Source organism: Eurytemora carolleeae, unplaced genomic scaffold (genome assembly GCF_000591075.1).
Source record: "Eurytemora carolleeae unplaced genomic scaffold, Eaff_2.0 scaffold51, whole genome shotgun sequence".
Lineage (NCBI taxonomy): Eukaryota > Metazoa > Arthropoda > Copepoda > Calanoida > Temoridae > Eurytemora > Eurytemora carolleeae.
In genome coordinates, this window is record NW_019396200.1 from 85,119 (window position 1) to 108,819 (window position 23,701).

A 23,701-nucleotide genomic window follows, 5' to 3' on the forward strand; every position below is an offset into this window, starting at 1 on the left:
TAACTAATTGAATTAATATTCATATTTTAGTCAATAAGTTCCCACATGCTCGGTTCACAACAAAGATAGGAATCCATTCTTGTTTGGAGAATCTATATTGGTTTACAAACTACTCGATGCATTCATTCTTCCCACGCTGTTATCAGGTTATACAGTACAAACTACTCGAACTCAATGATCACGTTCAGATATGCTAAAGGCGTCAGGCAGGGTTCAAAAATCAGGCGTATACGGTACAGTAACTGTCCAGGCCAAGTACAATTTTATCAGGTGAATATGGTACAATATTTGTAATTGGAACCGGGCCATGGTCCAAATATCAGAGGTGCAGAGTATGGTATATTAACGATAATCGAACCCGAGTAGGGTCCAAATCTCAGGCGCGTACAGTACAGTTGGAACCGGGCCGGGTCCAAATATTAGGCATGTACAAAACAGAAGAGTAAAATTCGGAGCTGTGCTGGCAGAACTATAATTACGTATAAATATTTATATATTTTCATATTGAAAATGTTGAATGGAGAAATTTAATCTGGAAATAAAGCCGGGATTTATCTTTTTATATATTTACAATAAAAGGATAAACACTGGGCTTAGTACACCGTAATTGTATTATACTCGTACATAGATGATATTTTTTCCAAAACGACCAAATTAGATTTGAAGTTTTTAAAGCTAAAATTAACCACATTTTTAAATCTTAACATTTTTGTTGGTTTTTCTAGTTTTACAGAGGGAAAAAGAGATCTGCATTTTAACCTATTTATTTCTGGTATTTTTGTGGAAAAAAAATAAAACATTTTTGTAACAATTAATCATTAATAAAACAAGGATTGCTGTTGCTTTTGATTTTAATTTTGAAGTTACTGGAACAAACCAATTTAAAAAAAAATTATAATTATGCATGTCATTTCAAGGCAGAGTTCATAATAGATAATAGACAGAACTTTAAGATTTATAAATTTTACATTCATTAGTTTCTCCTCAGGTTTTCATTGAGGAGGAAAGAAAGGCTTTCATAGAGGATTACAGGAACACTGCCTGCATTAACGTTGTCAAATGGTTCGTCAACTCGATTCAAGAACAGGTGCGGCAAACTGGAATATCAGAGATAATTCTAAATGATGTATTTTTACAAAGTTACAAATATAATCCCCTGTGATCGCTACTATTGTTTTTGTTCAAAACTCAAAAATGTGAAATTATAAATTTCTTGTTTCTTTTTTGTAAAAGAGCATGTTGATTTTCCAAAAACTGTTATTTTTTAATCCCTATATCTTTGCAAACTATGTAAACATCCTTTCATATTTCAAACTTTTCCAAAATTGATCTCACACAATTCACAGTTTTAATTTTTAAAAGTCTACGACATCAGGTTGTAAAGATTGTATAGAAAACTAGAATTTGAAGCACTTGATCAGTTTCTTTATAGTCAAATTATTAAGTATTTTTGTTAAAGCAAGATATAAAATAAAATGAATCGACAAAATATTTGGTTTTTATTGTTTATTTGTATAATATATCCTCCCTACTACAGGGAAACAAAGTTCCTGAGAGTAGAAATGGAAGGATTAGAAGAACTTTAATAGAGTTTAGTTTATCCAGGTTAGTTTATCATCTTTATAAAATCAGGTTTTTAACCTTACTGCAAACAAAACTGGACAATTCTNTCCGAGATAGTATGTTTTGCAGGATTTCCAATTTTTCAATTATTTCTTCCGATTGTTATTGTTCCAATACATTGCTCAGACGTTCCTATAATCTCTACATTTTTTCTCATTCATTAATTCATTCCTTCACCCTTTCATCCTTTATTCTTACAGTAATTCCTCCTTTCATTTATCCAAATACATAGCCTCATAGCTTACCATCTAGACCTAGCTATCTAGAACTTAGCAATATTTTGGTCTAACTACCTAGCTATCTAGAAGTAAGCAATATCTTGGTCTAGCCACCTAGCTATCTAGAACTCAGCAATATCTTGGTCTAACTATACCTAGCTATCTAACTATAGATAACTCCTACTCTTGGTCTAACTACCTAGCTATCTAGCAATAGATAACTATCCTGCTCTTGAACTACCTAGCTATCTAGCTATAGATAACTATCCTACTCTTGGTCTAATTACCTAGCTATCTAGCATTAGATAGCTATCCTATTTTTGAACTACCTAGCTATCTAGTAATACATAAATATCCTACTCTTGGTCTAACTACCTAACTATCTAGCATTAGATAATTATCCTATTCTTGAACTATCTAGCTATCTAGTAATACATAACTATCCTATTCTTGAACTACCTAGCTATATAGCAATAGATAACTATCCTATTCTTGAACTACCTAGCTATATAGCAATAGATAACTATCCTACTATTGGTCTAATTACCTAGCTATCTAGCATTAGATAACTATCCTACTATTGGTCTAATTACCTAGCTATCTAGCATTAGATAACTATCCTATTCTTGAACTACCTAGCTATCTAGCAATAGATAACTATCCTACTCTTGGTCTAACTGCCAAGCTAAACTTCTAAACTTCCATTTTAAAACTGAACTGTTTGTATCAAATGTTTGAATCCCGTGAGTAAGGATGAACTATGAATAGTAAATAGAAAAGATTGTTTTAAACTTTCAAAAGAGAAAGTTTTCTTTTATCTTTATACTCATCTTTAGAACATTGTCTCCGCTTTTTCTATTTGGAATGTTGCTTTTTTTATTTTCGCCCTTTTTTGTTGTTGTCTTATTTAGGCTTAGTTTTTGTCTCTTTCTACAATTTCCCATAATTTGAAAAAATCCATTTTTAAACAATTTATTTTATCAAATTTGTAAAATTTTAACATTTCTCCCTACATAAAAATTATTAAACATGCATTAAAGTTTCTGTATTGCGGAAACTCAAAAAAGTTGGTAAGAAAAAAGAAAAAGGAAAAATGACATTGTTATAAAAATTCTTATATATACCTATCTGAATCTATAAACTTCACTAACAAGAACACTTCTTCTATATCACTATCTTTTAGCATCAATATAAAGTGTAAATCTTAATAAAAAGAAATCTTTTAACTCTCAACACCACCATAATTTTGAACAGTGAAAGCAAACATTCAAGATAAAAACACAGCAACTAAAATCTCTATAATTGATTGGATATTTGTATGTTTTGTTTGACAACTTTTTAAGAGGAGAGTGGCACAATGAAAACCTAACTATAGCTCTTGGAGAATTTCAAATCCAAGCTGGTTGTCGCAAATAGATAAAAAATTCGTCACATGATTTGTTTAAATAAACCATGAATTTAAAACATGCAAAAAAAGACTAAAAGATTTTTATATCAAATAATCAGAAGTACAAAAGCCGCGGTTAATTATTGGATTGGTGTGAGGAGTGTGTAAAGTACAAATATATCAATGAATAGGTGTGAGGAGTATGTAAAGTACAAATATATCAATGAATAGGTGTGAGGAGTATGTAAAGTACAAATATATCAATGAATAGGTGTGAGGAGTATGTAAAGTACAAATATATCAATGAATAGGTTTGAGGAGTATGTAAAGTACAAATATACAAATATATCAATGAATAGGTGTGAGGAGTATGTAAAGTACAAATATATCAATGAATAGGTGTAAGGAGTATGTAAAGTACAAATATATCAATGAATAGGTGTGAGGAGTATGTAAAGTACAAAAATATCAATGAATAGGTGTGAGGAGTATGTAAAGTACAAGGAGAACCTGGATCTGGATTCTCCCCCTCCTCAGCTCTGGGAGCATCAGGGATATATATTGAACAACCAAAATGTCGAAATGAAATATATTTTGAATTAATAATTCTTTTAAAACTAATTAAAACCGTTGAACCTCTGAAAGTTGGGACTAACGTAAACAAAACCTAATTATCAAAAATTCCGGATATTGGATTATAGGGTTTCAAGGTTTGCAAACTAAATACTAGAGAAAAAGTGTCCACACCATTTTATTTTCATTTTGAATCCTTAATAATGGAGTTTACATTAAATTAATATGTTTGCCAGATGATGAAATGCAGGTTTTAGAATTATGAACACAATTGAGAAAAGTTATCTTAGCTATAAATGTTAGAGCAGTTTTTCATGTTTTCACACTGATCTTGTTCTGCGCCGGTTTATTTGAACGTTTAAATCCTCAGTTTAATCAGACGACAGTTGAAAGTACGAAAGTCGGTAAACTTTGGCCGGCGCTCAAAGGCCTATTCTTGTTAACCTTCAAGGTCTAAAAATAGTTTTTCAAAAGTGCTAAAAAAACTTTTTAGAAATTAAAATTTTCTTATTTATCTTGTATTAAGTTCATGTATCCTTTTAGTGGGAGCAGTTTCTCACTGAATACTATACATTAATACAAGGAGGAGCTAGAATACAGGTAAAAAACATTTTTTAGGATAAATTGGTAAAGATGAATTAAGAGAAAATTAAGAAATCCATTTTAAATGAATATTTTCATTTTTTCATTGATTTTTATCTTGCTAACCCGCTTGTATTTTTAAGAAGTGTGTACTGTGTATATGAAGGGTGTCCCAAAAAATATGGGAATTCAGTGAAGAATTCGATATCGTCTTTGTTATTCCATAACATTATTATGTCTGCTAGAGTTTATTTTTTGAAAAGGGTAAAACACTGCAAAGATGTGTCTATAATGTCTCCTCAAGATGAACAGTGAAGACGGACAAGTTTACTCTGTTTATATACTGTAATTTTCTTGTTTTACTAAGTACATCCGTATGTAGTCAAAACATAAACAAACAAAATGTGAACATAGCAGACGGATCTCTTTCAGATTACAGCTTTCTCAGTAGGTATCACTATACTAAATCAAAGAATTATTTAAAAAGACGATATCGAATTCGTCACTGAATTCCCATGTTTCTTGGGACACCCTGTAAAAGGATTTCAGAGCTTGCATATAAATTCAGATTTAAAGGATTATTTGCCAAAATCTTTATAGATTTTTGCAGCAAAATGTTTTGCTTATATTTTAGCCCATGTTGTTATTTTTAGGAGTACTACGAAGTTAACAAGAGAAGCGAAGAACTTTTAACTCATTCAAAACGAGTTTTAGAAAAATTAAGGGATATAGTCTTGTTCAATGAATCTTTTTTGCAGAAATGTCCTAAACTATTTTGTCTTGCTGTTTATTTATTTGAGTATATTCCCTTTATTTCAATTTCAATTCATTTTATAACAGGTTTAGTCTTTTCTCTGTTCTTTATTAAATCCTGTGCAGTGCATATAAATGATGCATATAAAACATAACAATAAAAATCTCTTTTAATGCAATTTTAAGACATTAAACAAAGTTTTCTTTCTTCTAATGTGTTTACTTTGTACATTTTGCACAAGCCGAAAATAGACAAACCGGATTCAAAAGTCATACACAAATTGAAAGCAATGATTTTGAATCTGAGGATTGGCCGACAAAGATTGTTTGGTAAAGTGAACTCCGGTAAAAGTTAACTCTATAATCAGTCATTTACTGATTTCAATGCAGTCATTGCATAGGGGACGACATTTTCCGTACATTGGAGCGCATCGAGGGCAATTTTGGTCGGGACTGAATATCGTCTTTAGAACTATGGCAATTCAATTATTCTTTAGCTCTCTAACCTTTTATCTTGACTGACAATACGTCTTCACCACAATATAAACAAAGATTTAATTAAACAATTAAATGGAACCTAAATACTTGTCATATTTTCAAATAAGAAGAAGGTTCTACGACAGGAAGGTGTGCCCCCAGTACGAGATGGACGGGGTCCTCAACCTCTGGATTATAAAGCCTGGTAGCTCAAGCAGGGGTCGGGGGATCAGTATTACCAACAAACTAGAAAGAATTCTAAGTAAGATCACATTTTTGACATTAAAAAAATATTAATAATAAAAGAAGTTGATNTGTACACACTACACACTCATGGTAAAGAAATCTTTTCTATAAATAGTAATTGATTTACCAAATAATCAGTCTGCCTGGTCAGTTGCAGTCTTATTCACATAAGAAGTTGATTTATTCATGAACGGTTTTAAAGAAAAATTAACGTTTACACATTCAAAAAGAACTTACAGATGTTGTGTTACAATTCAAAGAATAAAATATACAGTACATACAGTGATAACCAAAAAAAACAGTGAATTGAATGTTTATTTTATAAAAAAAAGTGGCCTAAATCATTTGCCGATATGAAATTTTAGCATTTGACCAACTGCTGGTCGTCTTATAATTCTCATTTTTTCTGGAGAGCTCTTCAAATAAATTAAAATGGGAACCATAAAACTACGGAGCATGAAGACGACATTTAAGCAATCTTATGTGTAATTGTCGTTGCTTTAAAGAAAATGCTATCATTTTAAGGTTAAAAGTAAACTTCAGGAAATTGGGTCTGTTTACACTGCACCATCGTTATGTTTCAAGTGCATTGGACTTTTTTCAATTATATCTTTTAGTGGAAACAGAGCCTTCTGGAATTGCATTACCTTCATATTTCAAGAAATACTGCACCACTAAATCAACCTCTTTTGTTAACAAGGACAAAGGCTCCTCAATTTTTTATCAAATATAAAGAACGATCCCTTTCTCCTCCAATTCTAAAATATGCCCAACTTTTTAGGGTTAAGAAAGCGAAAATAGCATTTTAACAAATTTGGATTCTACTCCAATAAATCTTCTCACTCCATTAACACTGCCATCGGTTGGTGGGGAAATTTTGTATCACAATTTATTCTTTTCTAGATTTAAAGAATCTACAATTCAAAATGCTAAATTTCATCCATATACAATATACGACTCATATAAAAATAATATATTTTACGGAAAATTCAAAAGTCCTTCCATCTGCTAAATAAACATATTAACTTGACACTCAGTCTCAGTATCTATCTTTTGTGCTGATTTTAAAGTTGTTTAAAATATCAAAACAATTTTTTGCTAATTTTAATTAATTTTTATTTTGAAAGCTTTTAATACTTTCAATAACTGAAAATGGAAAAAAATATCAAAAAAGTAGGTATACTTCTAATTGAAATTGTATTTTTGTTTATTCGCGATTTTGTAACTTGTGAATTTAAAATTTAACTTCTAACCGAAATTCTATTTTTTCATCCTGAAATCTTTGTAACTTGAAGGGACCGTTCACTTATTTGGGTAATTTCAGGGTAAACTAAACAGACTACTTGCTGTTGATTGGAAATAGTCTTAAATTCCAAAACAACTGTGGCCGGAAAAAAAAGCCGATTTTTCATTCAGAATTTGAGCGCAAAGGGACACTATTTGATGTTTTTTTCAGTAACGGTAGCCAATAAAATTTAAATCTCATTATGTGTTCGTTCGAATAGGCTGTTATTTTACCCTGAAATTACCCAAATAAGTGAACGGTCCCTTTAATGTTGTTTCCCTTTTTAATTTTAAAGTTAGATCATTCCATTTAAGTTTAATATATTAAAGGTTCACACGATCAGGCTGCAAAGATGTAAGGATAACAAAATAAGAGTTTTGAATGAGAAGTTTAAATGTTCAGAAACTTAATATAAGTAAAGTTTTCTAGAATTTTTAGATTTTGGTACAAAACAAAAGTTATGATTCAATATTGGAGTAACTCAGAATAATAAAATATTAAACAAAGATTTTGTTTAAAAATATTTATTTTCTACAAAATTGAGAAGCTTTCTTCTAATAATTTATGACTTTCGTAATATTTTAATTTAGTTGTTCTGTTATGCAGGTATGATAAATGGAAAGCAGTCTCGATATGTAGTACAGAAGTATATAGAAAGACCGATGCTAATCTACAACACTAAGTTTGATATTAGGTAAATATAATATGGCCCAATGTCCAGGGTATACCTATAACCCAGACTATTTTTAACCCCATGATCACCTATCATTTTCTTTTACTCATACTTCAATATATCCCTTATACAAAACCCCTCCAAGACTTTTCGGGTGGTTCGCAGCATTTTTTATTTCAAATATTAACTTTTACCTTTAACTGCTCCTTTGTTAGTCGCAATTTTTCATCGTACTCTCTTACAAACATCCACCCAAACAAGCAAAATATGAATTTACATTTTCTGCAGCTTTTCCATATCTTATACCCGACCCGGCCAGAAACCTTTTTCATGCCCCTTCTTTTAAAATCTCTGACCCTGCCCCCACCCTCTTGCATTCCAAGCATCCTACCCAGTTGTTTCCTCCTTCCCATATCCTATTCCTTGTCTTATGTCTCCCCGACTTTAATAATTGTTTGCTGACCCCTCCCTTCTTCCCCTAGACAGGTCTCCTTTATTCCACCCTTTTCTTACTCATCCTGATCATTATCCTTACCCCACCCCCTTATCCTCTCCCCCCCCCTACCTCCATTTCCTTGTTTACAGCTTAATGGTGTAATGCTCCATATCTTTATTATCAACTGCAATTTTACTGTTGAGTAGCTTCTGTAATTTCAGTTCATTAATGGGAGGGAGGAAGGGGGTAAAATACGATCAAACAATTAGTGCAAAGTAACGATACTACTATTGATGGACGTAAAATCAGTTCAATTTAAGTTAATGGTTGGGCAGATATAAAAGGTTTAAAGATGGTATTACCATAAAAGGGAACAACGAGGGGGGTTAATGTTGATGACCAAGGGGAAAACAAGATGATGGAGATCAACAGTGCGAAAAATAATCAAGTCCATAGGAAACTATGAAGAGGCTCTACTCTTCATTGTAAAATATAAAAAGTAAAGTAAACATATTTTTAGACAATGGGTTCTTGTTACTGACTGGAATCCACTTGTAATATGGCTCTACAAACCTTCTTATCTACGGTATATTTGTTGCTATTCACCAAGCAATAAAGGTCAAAAATACACTTTTTGTATGAAAGGCTTATTTCTAAATTGTTTATTAAATACAATAATAAGTAGGGATTTTTTCACATTTGGACTTGTGAAAAGCATTTGACTTAAGGGTGAAACTCTTATGACTAGATAAAAAAATAAGCTTTCTGGAAAAGCTAAAAAGATTCTTTGAAAAAATCAACATGTACTTCTACGGGAGTAAACCTACTTCATTACTTTCAAATGATGTGACTTAATGTAAAGAAAAGTAAATATCTGAGAATTATTATTATTTCTAGTATTCTCAAGGGATACAAGTTTACAACCGCTCTGGAACAATCCCAGAAATTGTTTTTTACATAACATTAATAAANCCCCTCCCTCATTCAGGAGTATGAAAGGGAGGGGGAAGGAATAGAGGGAGCATGCAAGTCAAATATTATAAATAAAATAGTTGTGTATACTTAATTATGCGTTAATTTTTGTCAATGTTATTTTACAACAAAGTACCCCTTCTTATAATACAAATTGTACCTTTACAGAAAAGATAATTGTAATGTCAATTACAGGAAATCGTTCAGAATGATTTATTTTTATTTGTTCTTAAATAAAAATGAAAGCAATGAAAGAAAGAAGGACAAAGGGGAGGGGGATAAAGGAATGGTGGTCTGATTATTATACAATATCGTGGCTTGGTTGAATTAACAATGTTTTTTTTCTATCAAAAAATATTAAATGTTTAAAATTCTAAAGAATATTGTGAAATACGAATACACAACTTTAAATACCCTAATTGTATGCATAATGTTAGTGCATTACGCATTATTCGCAAGGAAGAATTAAACTTTGTTAGGAATACCATAAATGTGTGAATTGCATTGCATAAAAACTAAAAAAAACTTACATTGTGCATCATTAATGAAATCGCCGTGAGTACTCATGTTTGTAACATTTTTTGCAATAATTTCGGAATCTTAGAAACATAGTTCCCAAAAAACAACGAACTTCACTTAAAACTGGAATCAGTCCCTTGAGAGAGGGAGTCTCTACTTTATTTTCTTATCGCAGCCTCTCAGTATCCGGTTCCATCCTGTTTTAATGTTTTGTTTACTCTCAAGATAAGATTATGGTGCAGGTTATTCAAGAAAAAGTTAAAAATAAATACGGTGCATTTTGGTGCGAGTAAAACAAAAATAAAAAAACAGCTTTTAAAGTAATAAAACGACCTTAGCCTTACTAATCTGGCAGTGTAAACCAATATGCATTATTTTGGTTGATTTCGATTGAAAAGGTGTCCAAAACATCTTTATGGTACATTAAGTACATTCATAAGCTTTCAGTGCGCTAAGTTTATGATGACAACCATCATTTTGTGACAGACTGCAGTAAACAAGTGAATGAAAACATTAAAGCCAAACCAGAACGATGATTTGAGAAAACAGAGAAAATTAACATTTCATACTTTTAAAAATAGGAGGAAAGGGTAAAAGGACAGGGGACAGGGGTGACCTGTAAATATATTTGTATTTGTTTTGGGAGAAATATTTCTGAATAATAAACAAACTGAAAGTAGAAACCCCTGGGGTTGCCTTTTCACTTGGTTTCTTTTAGATTTTATGATACACTAGCTTGGGAACCCTGCTTTTCCTGGAGTTTACCTATAAAAGTAAACCGAGTTTTACCCAGTACCCTAGTCAAAATTTGATCGGACATTCAAATATCCTACCAATACATAAATACCTGTTATTGGTAATTTGTTTAATGCAAAAACTTCAAAAATGCTGAATTAATAAGGCCCAAATATAAATATTTGGCAGTAGCTCATATGACCCCCGGGAAGGTTCATGCATGACCTATCAGAATTATGCCTAAAAATAAATTTTGTTTTTCTAATATTTTGGAAATTCGTTCGATGAAAAGAGGCAAATTTTCCAAATTTGATATTATTATTTTTTCAATATAAACCTAGAAAATATATAATACATATATAGTTACTTTAAATTGTACTGTTTATGACAGTTTAAAAGTTATAAAACATTTTTCATGGATTTACTGTACATTATAAATACAGTAAATGAAGTTATGGGGCCTCAGATGGTTTAAAAGTAATTTCACGATTTTTCCAAAAACTTCTTTTTGATCAAGCGATCATTATCTGAGAAGTACAATTTCTTGAATTTAAAGTCGTTAAAAACAGAAAAGAAAATTAAACATTCTTTAAATGTACAGCCATATTCTATTAAGGTTAAAGGGACCGTTCACTTATTTGGGTAATTTCGGGGTACATTAAATAGCTTATTAGCTATTAATTAGTATTGGTCTTACTTTTCAATGACTTCTATTTCTAACATAGCACTATTTTGAAAATTGAAAATTTTGTATTGTTTCTCTGTAAAAAGCTGAATAGAACGCGGCATGCACAATGAAAAGTTGTGCGTATACGGGAACGGGGTTATAAATTATAATTTGGTAGTTGATAATAAATTAGACAACTGAGTTAGGGGTGTCACCATCCGATAGGGGTTGGGGGGTTGGGCGGAACTAGGATTTTCGACTTTTCTGGCAACAACAGATATCGTTCGGAGAACTGACAGAAGCTATGTATGTCTGGATAGAACCGAATAGAGTTCTCCCATCTGGCTCCAAAATTTTTAAAAATAAACTATTTCGGATTACTCACAAATGCATCATTGCAAGTAAGATGTATACTTTATTTACATTGAACGCGGAGTTGAATCTACAAACCGAAATTGCATTATGATTAGTTGATTGTCGTAGAGAACGTCATCTTTGTATATACATTTTAAACGTTTTAATACGAAAAACGCAAATTTATTGCTTACTTAAATACCAAAAGCTTTCATATTTTAGTTTATACTAGCTAACACATAATGGCAATGAAATATGATAAATTAAAATTTTGTTTGGGCTGTTGTTGCTGAAAAACATCTAGTATAGTGTTTCAGACAAAGGGACCATCTTTTTCCGCTCGAATTCTGAACGATAAATCGGCTTTTTCTCCGCCCACAGTTGTCTTTGAAAAGTAAGAATGATGCCAATTAACAGCTAATAGGCTGTTTAGTTTATCATGAAATCACCCAAATAAGTGAACGGCCCCTTTTAGGTTAAAGGTAAAGATACTAAAACACAAATTTTATAATTAATTAAACAAGATTTTCCAATTTTTCTAAAACTATCAATGTCCTAGATTTTGTTCCCAGCCCTTCAAACTAGAAGATTTTCATGAGTCAATTCATCTCTGTAACAATGCAATTCAGGTATGTAGAAACTTTGGATCTGAATTGATATGAGAACTTTTACCCCTGAGCCCAAAACTTAAGACAGGGTATCGTTATGAAAACCCGCTTTGAAACCCGGGTTTCACAAATGGGGTTAGGCAGTTTTGTGGATATCAATATTTTTGTTATGAAATATTATTTTATTTAGTTTCTTCATTTTTGTCGAATCTCTTAAATCTAAATCTACAAAATGTTAATACCCCAAAAAGGAAACTCGGTAGTTTTGTTCAACGATACTCTTTTAAATTTCGGGCTCTGTCCTCCTTCCATGTGTATATAGATAGATAGATGGTCATGGTAATGTGATGGGGAGGGGGGAAAACAATTGTGAAAGATTTTTTTCGCAAACTTATTGATTTAAGGTTAAACAGAAAAAATCTTCATTAGACACAATTTGTGCTATTTAAGAAAATACATTTTTTTGGCTGGATATTTTGAACGAATGCTTTTTTTTAAATTTCTTGGATAGAAAAATAAATTTTACATTCATATGAGCTGATAATTATTTTCAAAATAAAGATAAAAATGGTATTTTTGTTATTTTTTTGTTTAGGCTAAGTATAAGAATGGTGAGAGATCAACAAAACTTCCAGATGATAACATGTGGGACAATACCACCTTCAGTTCATACCTTAGGTATTACATAAACTTAATTGGGGGAATAGTAACAACAAACATCGTGAAACAGCTCAAGAACTAATTTTAGAAATGTCTCTGATTTTCATACAAAAAAACGATTTCTCTGAGAGCTGTCCAGCAAGCACAGCATTCTCAGCACTTGCTTCAAATATAACCACGTATTTTCCCCAGACTTATCGTCTGCATACTAAAGTAAATTAACTTCAAACCGGTCACATTTAACTAAAAGTAAATTAACTTCAAACCGGTCACATTAAACTGAAGTAAATTAACTTTAAACCGGTCACATTAAACTGAAGTAAATTAACTTTAAACCGGTCACATTAAACTGAAGTAAATTAACTTGAAACCGGTCACATTAAACTGAAGTAAATTAACTTCAAACCGGTCACATTAAACTGAAGTAAATTAACTTTAAACTGGTCACATTAAATTGAAGTAAATTAACTTTAAACCGGTCACATTTAACTAAAGTAAATTAACTTCAAACCGGTCACATTTAACTAAAGTAAATTAACTTCAAACCAGTCACATTAAACTAAAGTAAATTAACTTTAAACCGGTCACATTAAACTAAAGTAAATTAACTTTAAACCGGTCACATTTAACTAAAGTAAATTGCATGTAAATTAGTGTTATCATTCTGTCTAGTTTGCAGGGGGTAAGGATCCGGGGACACTACACTCTTAGATTCTTGAGAAAATAAATATTTTTCTTTGACAAGAAATTGGTTAATTGGCCTCTGGAGACATATCAGTTGTTCTAAATTTTCTAGAAAATCTAATTATAATCGATTAAAATTCAACTAAAAACCAGTTATTAATTCACTGAATTCTATCCGAATTCTTTATTGTTGGAGTTTTATTTTCTTGGAATAATTATCTAATCTTTCATTTCAGTCAGAGTGGTTTGGAGAATAGTTGGGAGGAGATTATATATCCTAGCATTAAGAAGTGTCTCATAGGAATACACAATACAAAATAATAAATTCAATCTTAATCATAGACATTTCCATTACTAATGTATTTTGATTTCTCGATGTAGAATATCAATACTCGTATTCAGTCAAAAAAGAGAAAGATTTTTTTCTGCAAATTATCAAGGAAACGTTTTATTTTATCATTTTACATTTGTCACCGTGCACAGGGACATTAATATCAACTCAAGAGATGATGGACACGTGTACAAAGAAGAATTGTTTTGAACTTTATGGAGCAGATTTCATGCTCACCCCTGATCTAAAGGTAAGGAAACTAATCATTCAAAATCTAAAGATTTTAGTTGATTTAAAGGGACTGTATGCGTAATTTCAAGTGTCCCTTCATTCAAAGATGGCAACTGTCGTTAATTAATTCGACCCCCACCACCAATTTATACACATACATCTAAATATTTTTTTTTTATCTTACTGACAGAAACAATCTCAAGGAATAATAATTGTCTTAAACATTTTTTTTTAAAGTGAATATTTGCAAATTACCTTTTTTCCATCTCATAATCTGAGTTCGTTTCCCTTATGTCCATTTGACAGCCCAAATTTTCATTTTGCATAATCTTTTTGTTAGTTTATTTTCTTGTGGTTTTTAACAATTTTTTTCATTTTTTTTTGAGATTTTGATGGTTATTATATCGTTAGAACTGACGCACGTAGAATTAACTTATAGCTGTAAAATCATGCTTATCAGATTGGGTTTCTTTTTCTCAAATGGTAACTCTGGTATCATGACTCCGCCCTTAACAAAACCTGTGATTCTGCGTGGACGAGGGTCAACCCAGACCGAAATATATTTCCAATAAATGTGGAACTAATATCTACTTCTTTACTCTACAGATGTTTGGTCCATCACCATCACTTTATTTTAAATTTTATATATCAATGGTTTTGCTTCTGTAAAAGATTATTTTTATTTGTGGTTTCTCTACAAAAGGGATTTGCGCATTTCTTGCTTATGCAAAGCAAAGGAGAAAATCAGAGAAAGAAACTTTTTTCGAGTCAAAAAAAAAACGACGGTGCCTTCAACATTTATTTATCCGATTAAGGTTACAAGGGTACCATTTTAAATCGGACATTGCTATCTTTACATGGATATCACTTGAAAATACGCTAACAGTCTCTTTAAGAACAAGAATTATGACTAGACCAAAGAATGAGCTTAAAAATCATCCAAAAAAAAGAAGAAAAAAAGATTTGTAAAAACATTTCGTGATTTATCAATACCATTTTATTCGTATCTTACTCTACAGCATCTAACCTAGTTCTAGCAATCATAAACCAATGTTTCTTAAAAAAAATAACAAATATTGATTTAAAAAGTGAGTTCGTAACTGTATTAAATTTTTTAAGATTTAAAATCCCTTACTTCTAATAAAAACCTTTCCAGGCATAAAAGCATTTTTCTTTCACATAATTTATGTTTTTAAAGTTTGAATTAACTCTCAGAGTTGTGTAAAAGTTGTTGCCCACTGTTAACTTGTTTGTTGTAAACTCTGATAATTTTTGTTAAATACAAAGTGTTGCTAGTTTAATATAATGAGTAAAAAGGTTTTATTTAAACTTTTTTGTAAAAAAACTTTTTTTATGGAATTTAGATTATTGTTGAGAAAATATATCTGGAACAAAATCTAAAGAAATAAGTACTTGCCACAAACTCAAACTTTCTCATCCCTTTATCTTTGCACCTTGATGATCCTTGAAACCTTTGATAATTTTAAACTTTGACTATTTGATCTGGCAAAATTTAAAGCCTAAATATCAAAGGTCTTTGACATCAGTTTACAAAGATTTAAGTAATCATTTTCTTTTGAACATGAAAAAGTTCAGTTAAAATACTTGCAGCCTTGGCTGTTGGAGATCAACTCCTCCCCTGCCCTGGGACCAACCACTCATATCACTGCCAGACTTTGTGCCAATGTCCTAGATGATGTTATTAAGGTAAGTTCAGATTTGGCACATTGGAAAAATGGCAGGAAAAATACAAAGAAGGAAAAATACTTCAATATCTCACACCATTTATGGTCGGTTATTTTGCCTCCAAAATGTAAATAATCATTTATTTTTTCCCTGAAAAGAACTGAAAAATTTAGATAAATATCTCATTTTTTTATTTATTTCGTGTTTTTACTAATATCTAGTTCATGTAAAATCTCAAAAAAAATGGCTGAAAATGAAAAATGAACTGTGTTAGAGAAAAGTCGAAATTCCCCTTTGCAAGTTCCATTTAATTTCTATGAACTTTATGGATTAATCTACTTCAACTACTTTAAATGAAATACAATTTTAAATCCAAACAATTCTTTCTCTATCCTGTACCTGGCATTATTCAACTTTTAATAACAACTTAAACCCTTTTATATTCTGCAAACTTGAATATTAATGCAAATATTTCTGCTTTCATTAGTTTAGAAACATTATTGATCACATAACCTTGTAGGGATTAAAACGTACAATTTAAAGCAAAAAAATCTCTCTAATTTTTAAATCTGAATAAAACGATTTCAATCACTGCACTGTACGCATGTTTTGGTCCCGTCTCCTGATAGTTATTCTCCCCCCCCCCCCCACTGCTTCTGAAAACTCTTTTGATTATATATAAATTCTATATCAGCTTAGGTCAGCAGGAGAGGAGCGGGGGGGGGGGGTCCAGAGCACATTTCATAAGTATTACTTATTTCTTTCCGCTATTCCCTTAAAGCAAGGGCCTAAAAATAAAGTTTGTATTTAGATATAAACTTTTTGACCAGTAATTGATAAAACAAATCTAAATTAACTGTTCAGGTAACAGTTGACCGGATGCGTAATAAGAATGCGGATACTGGGGGATTCGAGTTGGTCTACAAGCAACCAACAATACCACACCCACAATACTCAGGGAAGGAGGATAAAATTCAATCATTAGATCTAAAGAAATAATCTCTGTTTGTTTATTGGTATGTCCGATCATAACTCAGGAACCCCTGGACCGATCTGTCTGAAATTTTGATTGGTTAACTCGGTAGAACCACGGAAATGTTCTTAGCTAGGTTGACAAATTCTAAGTAAAATAATTTTATATTTTTTGGTTAAGAAGTTTTTGCACGAATTTTGAACCCAATTTTTTAACAAGCTCAATTTAAAGTGGGATTTTCGTAGTGAAGTAAACAAATTTCTTATCCCATGAACTCAGTTTATTAGAAATGGGAATAATAGAGTTCACAGTTCTCTTCATTTCAAAGATACATTTCATGCAAAAGAATCTAATGTTGCTAAAAACGGCTTTCCTTTGTTAAAAATGATAAATTTCTTTTTGTTTTTCAATCTAGTTTTAAGCTTGGATCAACTTTATAATAATCAAATTCTTTAATTAGTTTTGAGTTCTCTATTTTTCTACTCAAGAATAAACTGAATGCAAAATGCAAGAGCTTCCAAACAATAGTCTATTTGTTAAGAATATTTTTCTGTGATTAATGAAAAACAAGAATAGTTGGATGGACAGAGCTGGGAACTTTAGAATGGTGGATATCAAGACTAATGCTTAATCCTCTCTTTTTCTTGATCTTAAGACTAACTTAATCTTGTACTTGTATCCTGAAAAGTGTATAAAATTCAACCAATTAGAGTCGCGTATCAGAAGCCGGTAAGTTTGAAATTTTGCGCACCATTTAAGATTAATATACAGAAACGGGAAGGACTCTGAATTTAAAAAACCGGTTTTTGATTTTTCTGTACTATATCCAAAAAAGAGTGGATTAAGCAAGAAATCAAAAGTGTCCACATTGGATATTCGGATTAAGCAGTCGGGACTAATGGTATCCCATTTTAAAGTTCCTAGCTCAGTGGTCATAAAACTTAAAATTATGCCATTTCAACTCTTAAGAAAACTAAAAAATAAATATGATTTCAGTTAAACGGGCTTACTTCATACGGTCTTAATTTGCTTGTCATGTGTGCATTTTGAGTTTATTGATTTTAGTTGCGTGAGAGCTGATACACTTTTCACGTTCTAAAAATGTCATGTTTGAGTACAACAAAATATTGTGTATGTACAATATTGTTTTAAAATATTACACAATGCTATGGCTGAATTTAAACATTTTATTTAAAACCATGGATAACACATTAAAATTAATTATCTAAAAATATGTTTCTCTGAAAAAATTAATTTAAGAACTACATCTGAAATCGGGATACATATAATCTCCTTTATAATAAATTTTATCTTTTTAACCTTTGTAGGGTTGAACTTCTCTGTTCAGGGTTCAAAATTACCTTCAGCTCCCAGGTCAGTAAATTTGAACTTATAAATGTTTACAAAAGATTTAGGTTCAACTTAGTTTACGTGTTTTAACAACTTCATGCTATTCATAAAAGGAATTGAGTCTTTGCCACAAACTCAAATTGTCATATCCCTTTATCTTGGCAATGTGATGGTACATGAAGAGCTTTGATATTTCTATCTAAGATAATTTTTTCTACGGTGGTAAGCGATTATAGAAAACCAATGAAGACAACTTTCTATTGTAATTTTAATTTATATCAAGCTTTTAAACAGCACAGATACAGAAAAAAACATGTAAACAGCTCCTCTTTAATTACATGTAAACTTGTATTTCGAAGAAAGCTTGTTAACAATTAAAACTTAAATAAAAAAGTCGTCTTAATAATTTTGATATTATCGCCTACCACCGTAACAGAATTCATAGTTCGAAATGTCTACGACAATGGGTTACAACGATATAGGGATTAGAAAATCAGAGCTTGTGACAGAACCTCATTCCTTTTACACCTTTAATTCCGAAAATGTGTTTACAGTGTCCAGATTTTATAAATAGTGAGACATCGTTTTCATAGTTTGACCCGACCCACAAGAGAAGTGGTTTAAAGCAACTGAGTTCTTGCTACAAACTCCGATTTTGAATTCCTATATATTTGCAACCTGATGTCGTAGACTTTTGATATTTCAAACCACGAATTGTCAGATCAAATAATCTCAGTTTGAAATAAAGAGTTTAGTTTACACCTTCAGGTTGCAAAGATATTGGTATTACAAATTTGAGTTTGTTGAAAATACTCCTTAATTATGTTGATTCTTAAAAGTGTGAATTGTATTAATGAACACGTACTTGCAGATTCAAACTTTTTCCTATTCTCACAAAAAGAATGAACATTGTTTTTTACTTGCATAAACTCAGATAAACCTGGTATTAGCCACATAAGATACATGGATATATTCTAATATCTTTTTGCTGTAATCAACATGAAACAAAGTCTAATTTGGGACTAAACTTAAGCTAATGTATAATACCTGTTTGTAGGAAATATTTTCTCCGATATATCTAATAAATTTCCTTACCAAAACTTTATTATAGTTTCTTACATAGTATTAATACGTTTTACATAATTCAAGCTTTTGTTTAAAGGGAGTGACCGGCAATGTATGGTGGTTGAACTGAGAATGTAGTATTGTGGAGACATTTTTTAGGATTTATTTGAGACATATAAAACGTTTTAATGATGTTTAATTAATGAGTTTGAGAGCAAAGTCAACGTTCAAATGGGTGGTTACGTTTTGAGAATCGATTTTTTTAAATTATTAAATAACGACGACAAAATGAAAATTAATCTATAGTAACTAATTAGATGTTAAGGAACATATTTCTCAATTGAAGTTTTCACATTTTCTGTAGATTTCCTACAATTCTTACTGAAAAAACGAGACATTGATTTTGAGAATCAGGTTTTTTAAAACCCGATCCTCAAAATCATCCCTCAAAAATGAACAATCTGGAATTTAAAGATTTAATTTGTGCTCTTGCTGAAAAAATATGCACATGAAACAACGTCTCTGAGGTCAAGTTTCCAAAAAAAAATTTCCAATGCTAAATTCTCAGTTCAACTATGCCATACATTGCCGGTTATATTCCCTGAAAGTAAAAAATTAGATACTCCAAGAAAATCTTTGCTGTGGGATACAGTCAAGAATTTTAAAAATGCAATTTAAAAACATATACCTTAGACAACTGCACACAATGTTTTGTCAATCATGTAAATTTTCATCGTAATCATACGAAAGGGGGTATATTTGTTTGGACGGTCCCGTTTTTGCCATAGTAATCTTATTCTTTGATTATTCACATTTCACATATCTACATAGTTTAATGAACTTGACTAATCTTATATCTAACTTCTCCAGGTCTGAGAGAATGCTTATCCAGGACGGATTACAGTACTATAGTTCGAGTAAACTCAGGATATCTCCAACCAATGATAATCTTCAGGAACCAGCCTTATCCACCCAAACCTACTTCAAGCAGATTTTAGGTTTTTTTAGAACTTTTTAACAGTTCTCCAATGATGTTTAGTCTACGGTTATAACAGTACAATATGTAGATGAAATCAATTTTCATTAAAATTATCCTTAAAATGAAATAAAAACTAAAAATTATCTTTATTGAGTTTAAAAGGACTGTAAAGGAAAATGAACGGGGGTATAGGAGGAAGAGAATCTCAGGCGTTGAACGATACATATAAGACATTTATCTGATGTTCCTGTCTCGAGAAAATGATATAAATATACAATTTTGTATTAAAGTAGTAGGTTTAAACAGATCATATTCAGCAAATACGCAACCAATTTAAAAACGATTATATCTCACAGGATCCTAAGAATCTAAGGTTTGCTCATACTATATTTTTTTTGCATTTTGAAAAGTAATAATTGATAATATTGTTTTATATAGTCCGTATTACGTCACCAGAACTTCAGCCAATGGCAGTGCTTCAGTATCGTTGTCACATAAGCTCCATGTACCATGGAATATAGGAGCCCACCAACATTATATTCATCAATCTAATCTTCTCACACAGAATCACGTTAATACCATTTCTGAGTGGACAAGGAGCAATAAAATTAAACTAAACTCTGTTAAATCCAACTACATAATATTTACCCGGAGATATGGTTCACTCTGTACGAGGCTGAACCTAGATAGTAATATTTTGGAAAAGGTGTCAGCAACCAAACTTCTAGGTATGGATAAGTGAAGATTTAGATTGGGAATTAAATACTTCAGAGTTGTGCAAAAAGGTATATTCTCGAATATCCTTGCTGTGCAAATTAAAATATGTTGGTATGTCCACTCAGGATCTACTCAAAACTTTTTTATCGTTCCTACTGGAGTATGCCTGTGTGGTCTGACACTCCAAACTAACGGTCAACCAGACTTGTGCACTCGAACGAATGCAGAAAACGTGCCTTAGGGTAATACTTGGTCGAGAATATTGAGAATATATGAGTCTGCACTTGAAGTGTATAACCTTGAAACACTTGAAGTTCCTCGAGAAAAACTCTGTCTATCGTTTTGGGAAAAATGTCTGTTAAGGTCAAACCACAGATCCCTGTTTCCTAGAAATATTCCTCTCCACAACTATAACCATAGAGAACAGAATTTGTTCACAGTTGTTCAAGCCAGGACGGAGAGGTTATTGAGATCATGTATATCTTATATCCAAAGATTACTGAATAGTAAAAGATAATATGACAAATTTAAAATGTATAATCTTATTTTATATGAATGTAATCATCGGATTTTTATCATAATAAACGTGACCAGTATACTGCACTGCCATTTGGCTAAAGCTCTGGTGACGGCTCCTGTGGGATAAAATCGTTTTTAAATTGATTGCGTATTTGCTGAATATGATATGTTTAAACCTATTTCTTTTATACAAAATTGTATATATATATATATATATATATATAATTTGACACAGTTTTATATCATTTTCTCGAGACAGGAACATCAGATAGATGTCTTATATGCATCGTTCAATGCCTGAGATTCTCAGGTTTCCTCCTATACCCCCTTTCATTTTTCCTTTACATTCCCTTTAATACCGTTTCAAAGATCAAAAACAGTAATGGTTACTTTGAATTGACTATGAACTATGAAGAATGATTGGTGACTAATTTAAAAGAAGTTTTCTTTTACTAATAATTTATTCAAAATAAATTCAATCAGAGGCTCTGGGAACTTTTGTTTTGGATATTCATAACTCTGATCCTTTGATCTCGATATCCACTGTGGCCACTTTTTATTTGAGGATCAAGCAGTGAAATAAATATCCACAATACACGAGTTACAGCTCTGGTGTTAAAGCTGCTGTGATGTAAAGGCCCTGTTTGCTGAAGCGGAGATGTTAACGCGAGGGAATAGTAATGGGAACCCCAGGATGGTCGAACTTATTGATACTATTATGTCAATCCCATCATGTCTGCAGGACCAAGAGTCTAAAATCCAGGTAACAATACAAAAATGTGATTTGCTTGTCAAACCCCCANTGTTAGAATACCAAACTATATATCTACTCTCTTGTTAGAATACCAAACTATATATCTACTCTCTTGTTAGAATACCAAACTATATATCTACTCTCTTGTTAGAATACCAAACTCTATATCTACTCTCTTGTTAGAATACCAAACTACATATCTACTCTCTTGTTAGAATACCAAACTTTATATCTACTCTCTTGTTAGAATACCAAACTACATATCTACTCTCTTGTCAGAATACCAAACTCTATATTTACTCTCTTGTTAGAATACCAAACTACATATCTACTCTCTTGTCAGAATACCAAACTATAAATCTACTCTCTTGTTAGAATACCAAACTATATATCTACTCTCTTGCTTAGAATGCCAAACTATAAATCTCCTCTCTTGTTAGAATACCAAACTATATATCTACTCTCTTGTTAGAATACCAAACTATATATCTACTCTCTTGTTAGAATATCAAACTATATATCTACTCTCTTGTTAGAATACCAAACTATATAATATATATCTACTCTCTGTTTAGAATACCAAGCTATATATCTACTCTCTTGTTAGAATGCCAAACTATATATCTACTCTCTTGTCAGAATACCAAACTATAAATCTACTCTCTTGTTAGAATACCGAACTATATATCTACTCTCGTTAGAATACCAAATATATATCTACTTTCTCTTGTTAGAATATCAAACTTTATATCTACTCTCTTGTTAGAATACCAAACTATATATCTATTCTCTTGGTAGAATACCAAACTTTATATCTACTCTCTTGTTAGAATACCAAACTATATAATACACATCTACTCTCTGTTTAGAATACCAAACTATATATCTACTCTCTTGTTAGAATGCCAAACTATATATCTACTCTCTTGTTAGAATACCAAACTATATATCTATTCTCTTGGTAGAATACCAAACTCTATATCTACTCTCTTGTTAGAATACCAAACTATATATCTACTCTCTTGTTAGAATACCAAAACAATCGAGTTGCTGTCCCTGATTCATGAGTTTTTTCTTAAGCTATTGATCTATGAATGTCAAAAATCAATCTTTAGATTTTTATGTCATTAACTTACATTAGTTGCTTTTTATCCATTAACTAATATGTAAAAGATTTTTTTTATGAATTGAGACGAAACCTAATGATATTATAGTATATTATACCATATGCTTACTTTTAAACATTTTTTTATTATCTCTTGAACTCCTAGTAAACTCTTAGAAGCAATCAAGCTGAAAGAATTGAGGAACACATTTATTTTTCCAGCAATCAATTTCCAATGCTCTTTTATGAAAGAAAGTATTAAGTAAATTATTCTATTTACCCCCCCCCCCTTTCTTGGTATAGGTTTTCTATATAATACAAAGCTGAACATTCACAATATTAAATATATATAGGATAGAATATTCAGATTCAGAGAGTTTGCAACTAACCTGATATTTTATATGTACAAGTTCTAGATTATTAGATTGTCAGAAGATATTTTACTAATGTTCTGAGATATTATATGTACAAGTTCTAGATTATTAGATTGTTAGAAGATATTTTACTAATGTTCTGAGATATTATATGTACAAGTTCTA

The 23,701-nt window shown here is 31.2% G+C and overlaps 1 protein-coding gene across 1 annotated transcript in view; it reads left to right on the forward strand.

The window, feature by feature from the left end:
• The window catches only part of LOC111697941 (tubulin monoglycylase TTLL3), a 42,894-nt gene that overhangs the window by 11,293 nt on the left and 7,900 nt on the right, over positions 1-23,701 (forward strand). Inside the window, exons 8-25 of the mRNA XM_023468113.1 lie at positions 31-146; positions 989-1,087; positions 1,538-1,605; positions 3,708-3,780; positions 4,345-4,401; positions 5,037-5,107; positions 5,760-5,875; positions 7,751-7,838; positions 8,774-8,839; positions 12,060-12,129; positions 12,704-12,786; positions 13,689-13,753; positions 13,936-14,033; positions 15,626-15,721; positions 16,565-16,658; positions 18,002-18,047; positions 19,959-20,043; positions 21,941-22,066. Of these exons, the coding sequence (XP_023323881.1) occupies positions 31-146; positions 989-1,087; positions 1,538-1,605; positions 3,708-3,780; positions 4,345-4,401; positions 5,037-5,107; positions 5,760-5,875; positions 7,751-7,838; positions 8,774-8,839; positions 12,060-12,129; positions 12,704-12,786; positions 13,689-13,753; positions 13,936-14,033; positions 15,626-15,721; positions 16,565-16,658; positions 18,002-18,047; positions 19,959-20,043; positions 21,941-22,066 (1,517 nt within the window). The remainder of the gene's footprint in view (positions 1-30; positions 147-988; positions 1,088-1,537; positions 1,606-3,707; positions 3,781-4,344; positions 4,402-5,036; positions 5,108-5,759; positions 5,876-7,750; positions 7,839-8,773; positions 8,840-12,059; positions 12,130-12,703; positions 12,787-13,688; positions 13,754-13,935; positions 14,034-15,625; positions 15,722-16,564; positions 16,659-18,001; positions 18,048-19,958; positions 20,044-21,940; positions 22,067-23,701) is intronic.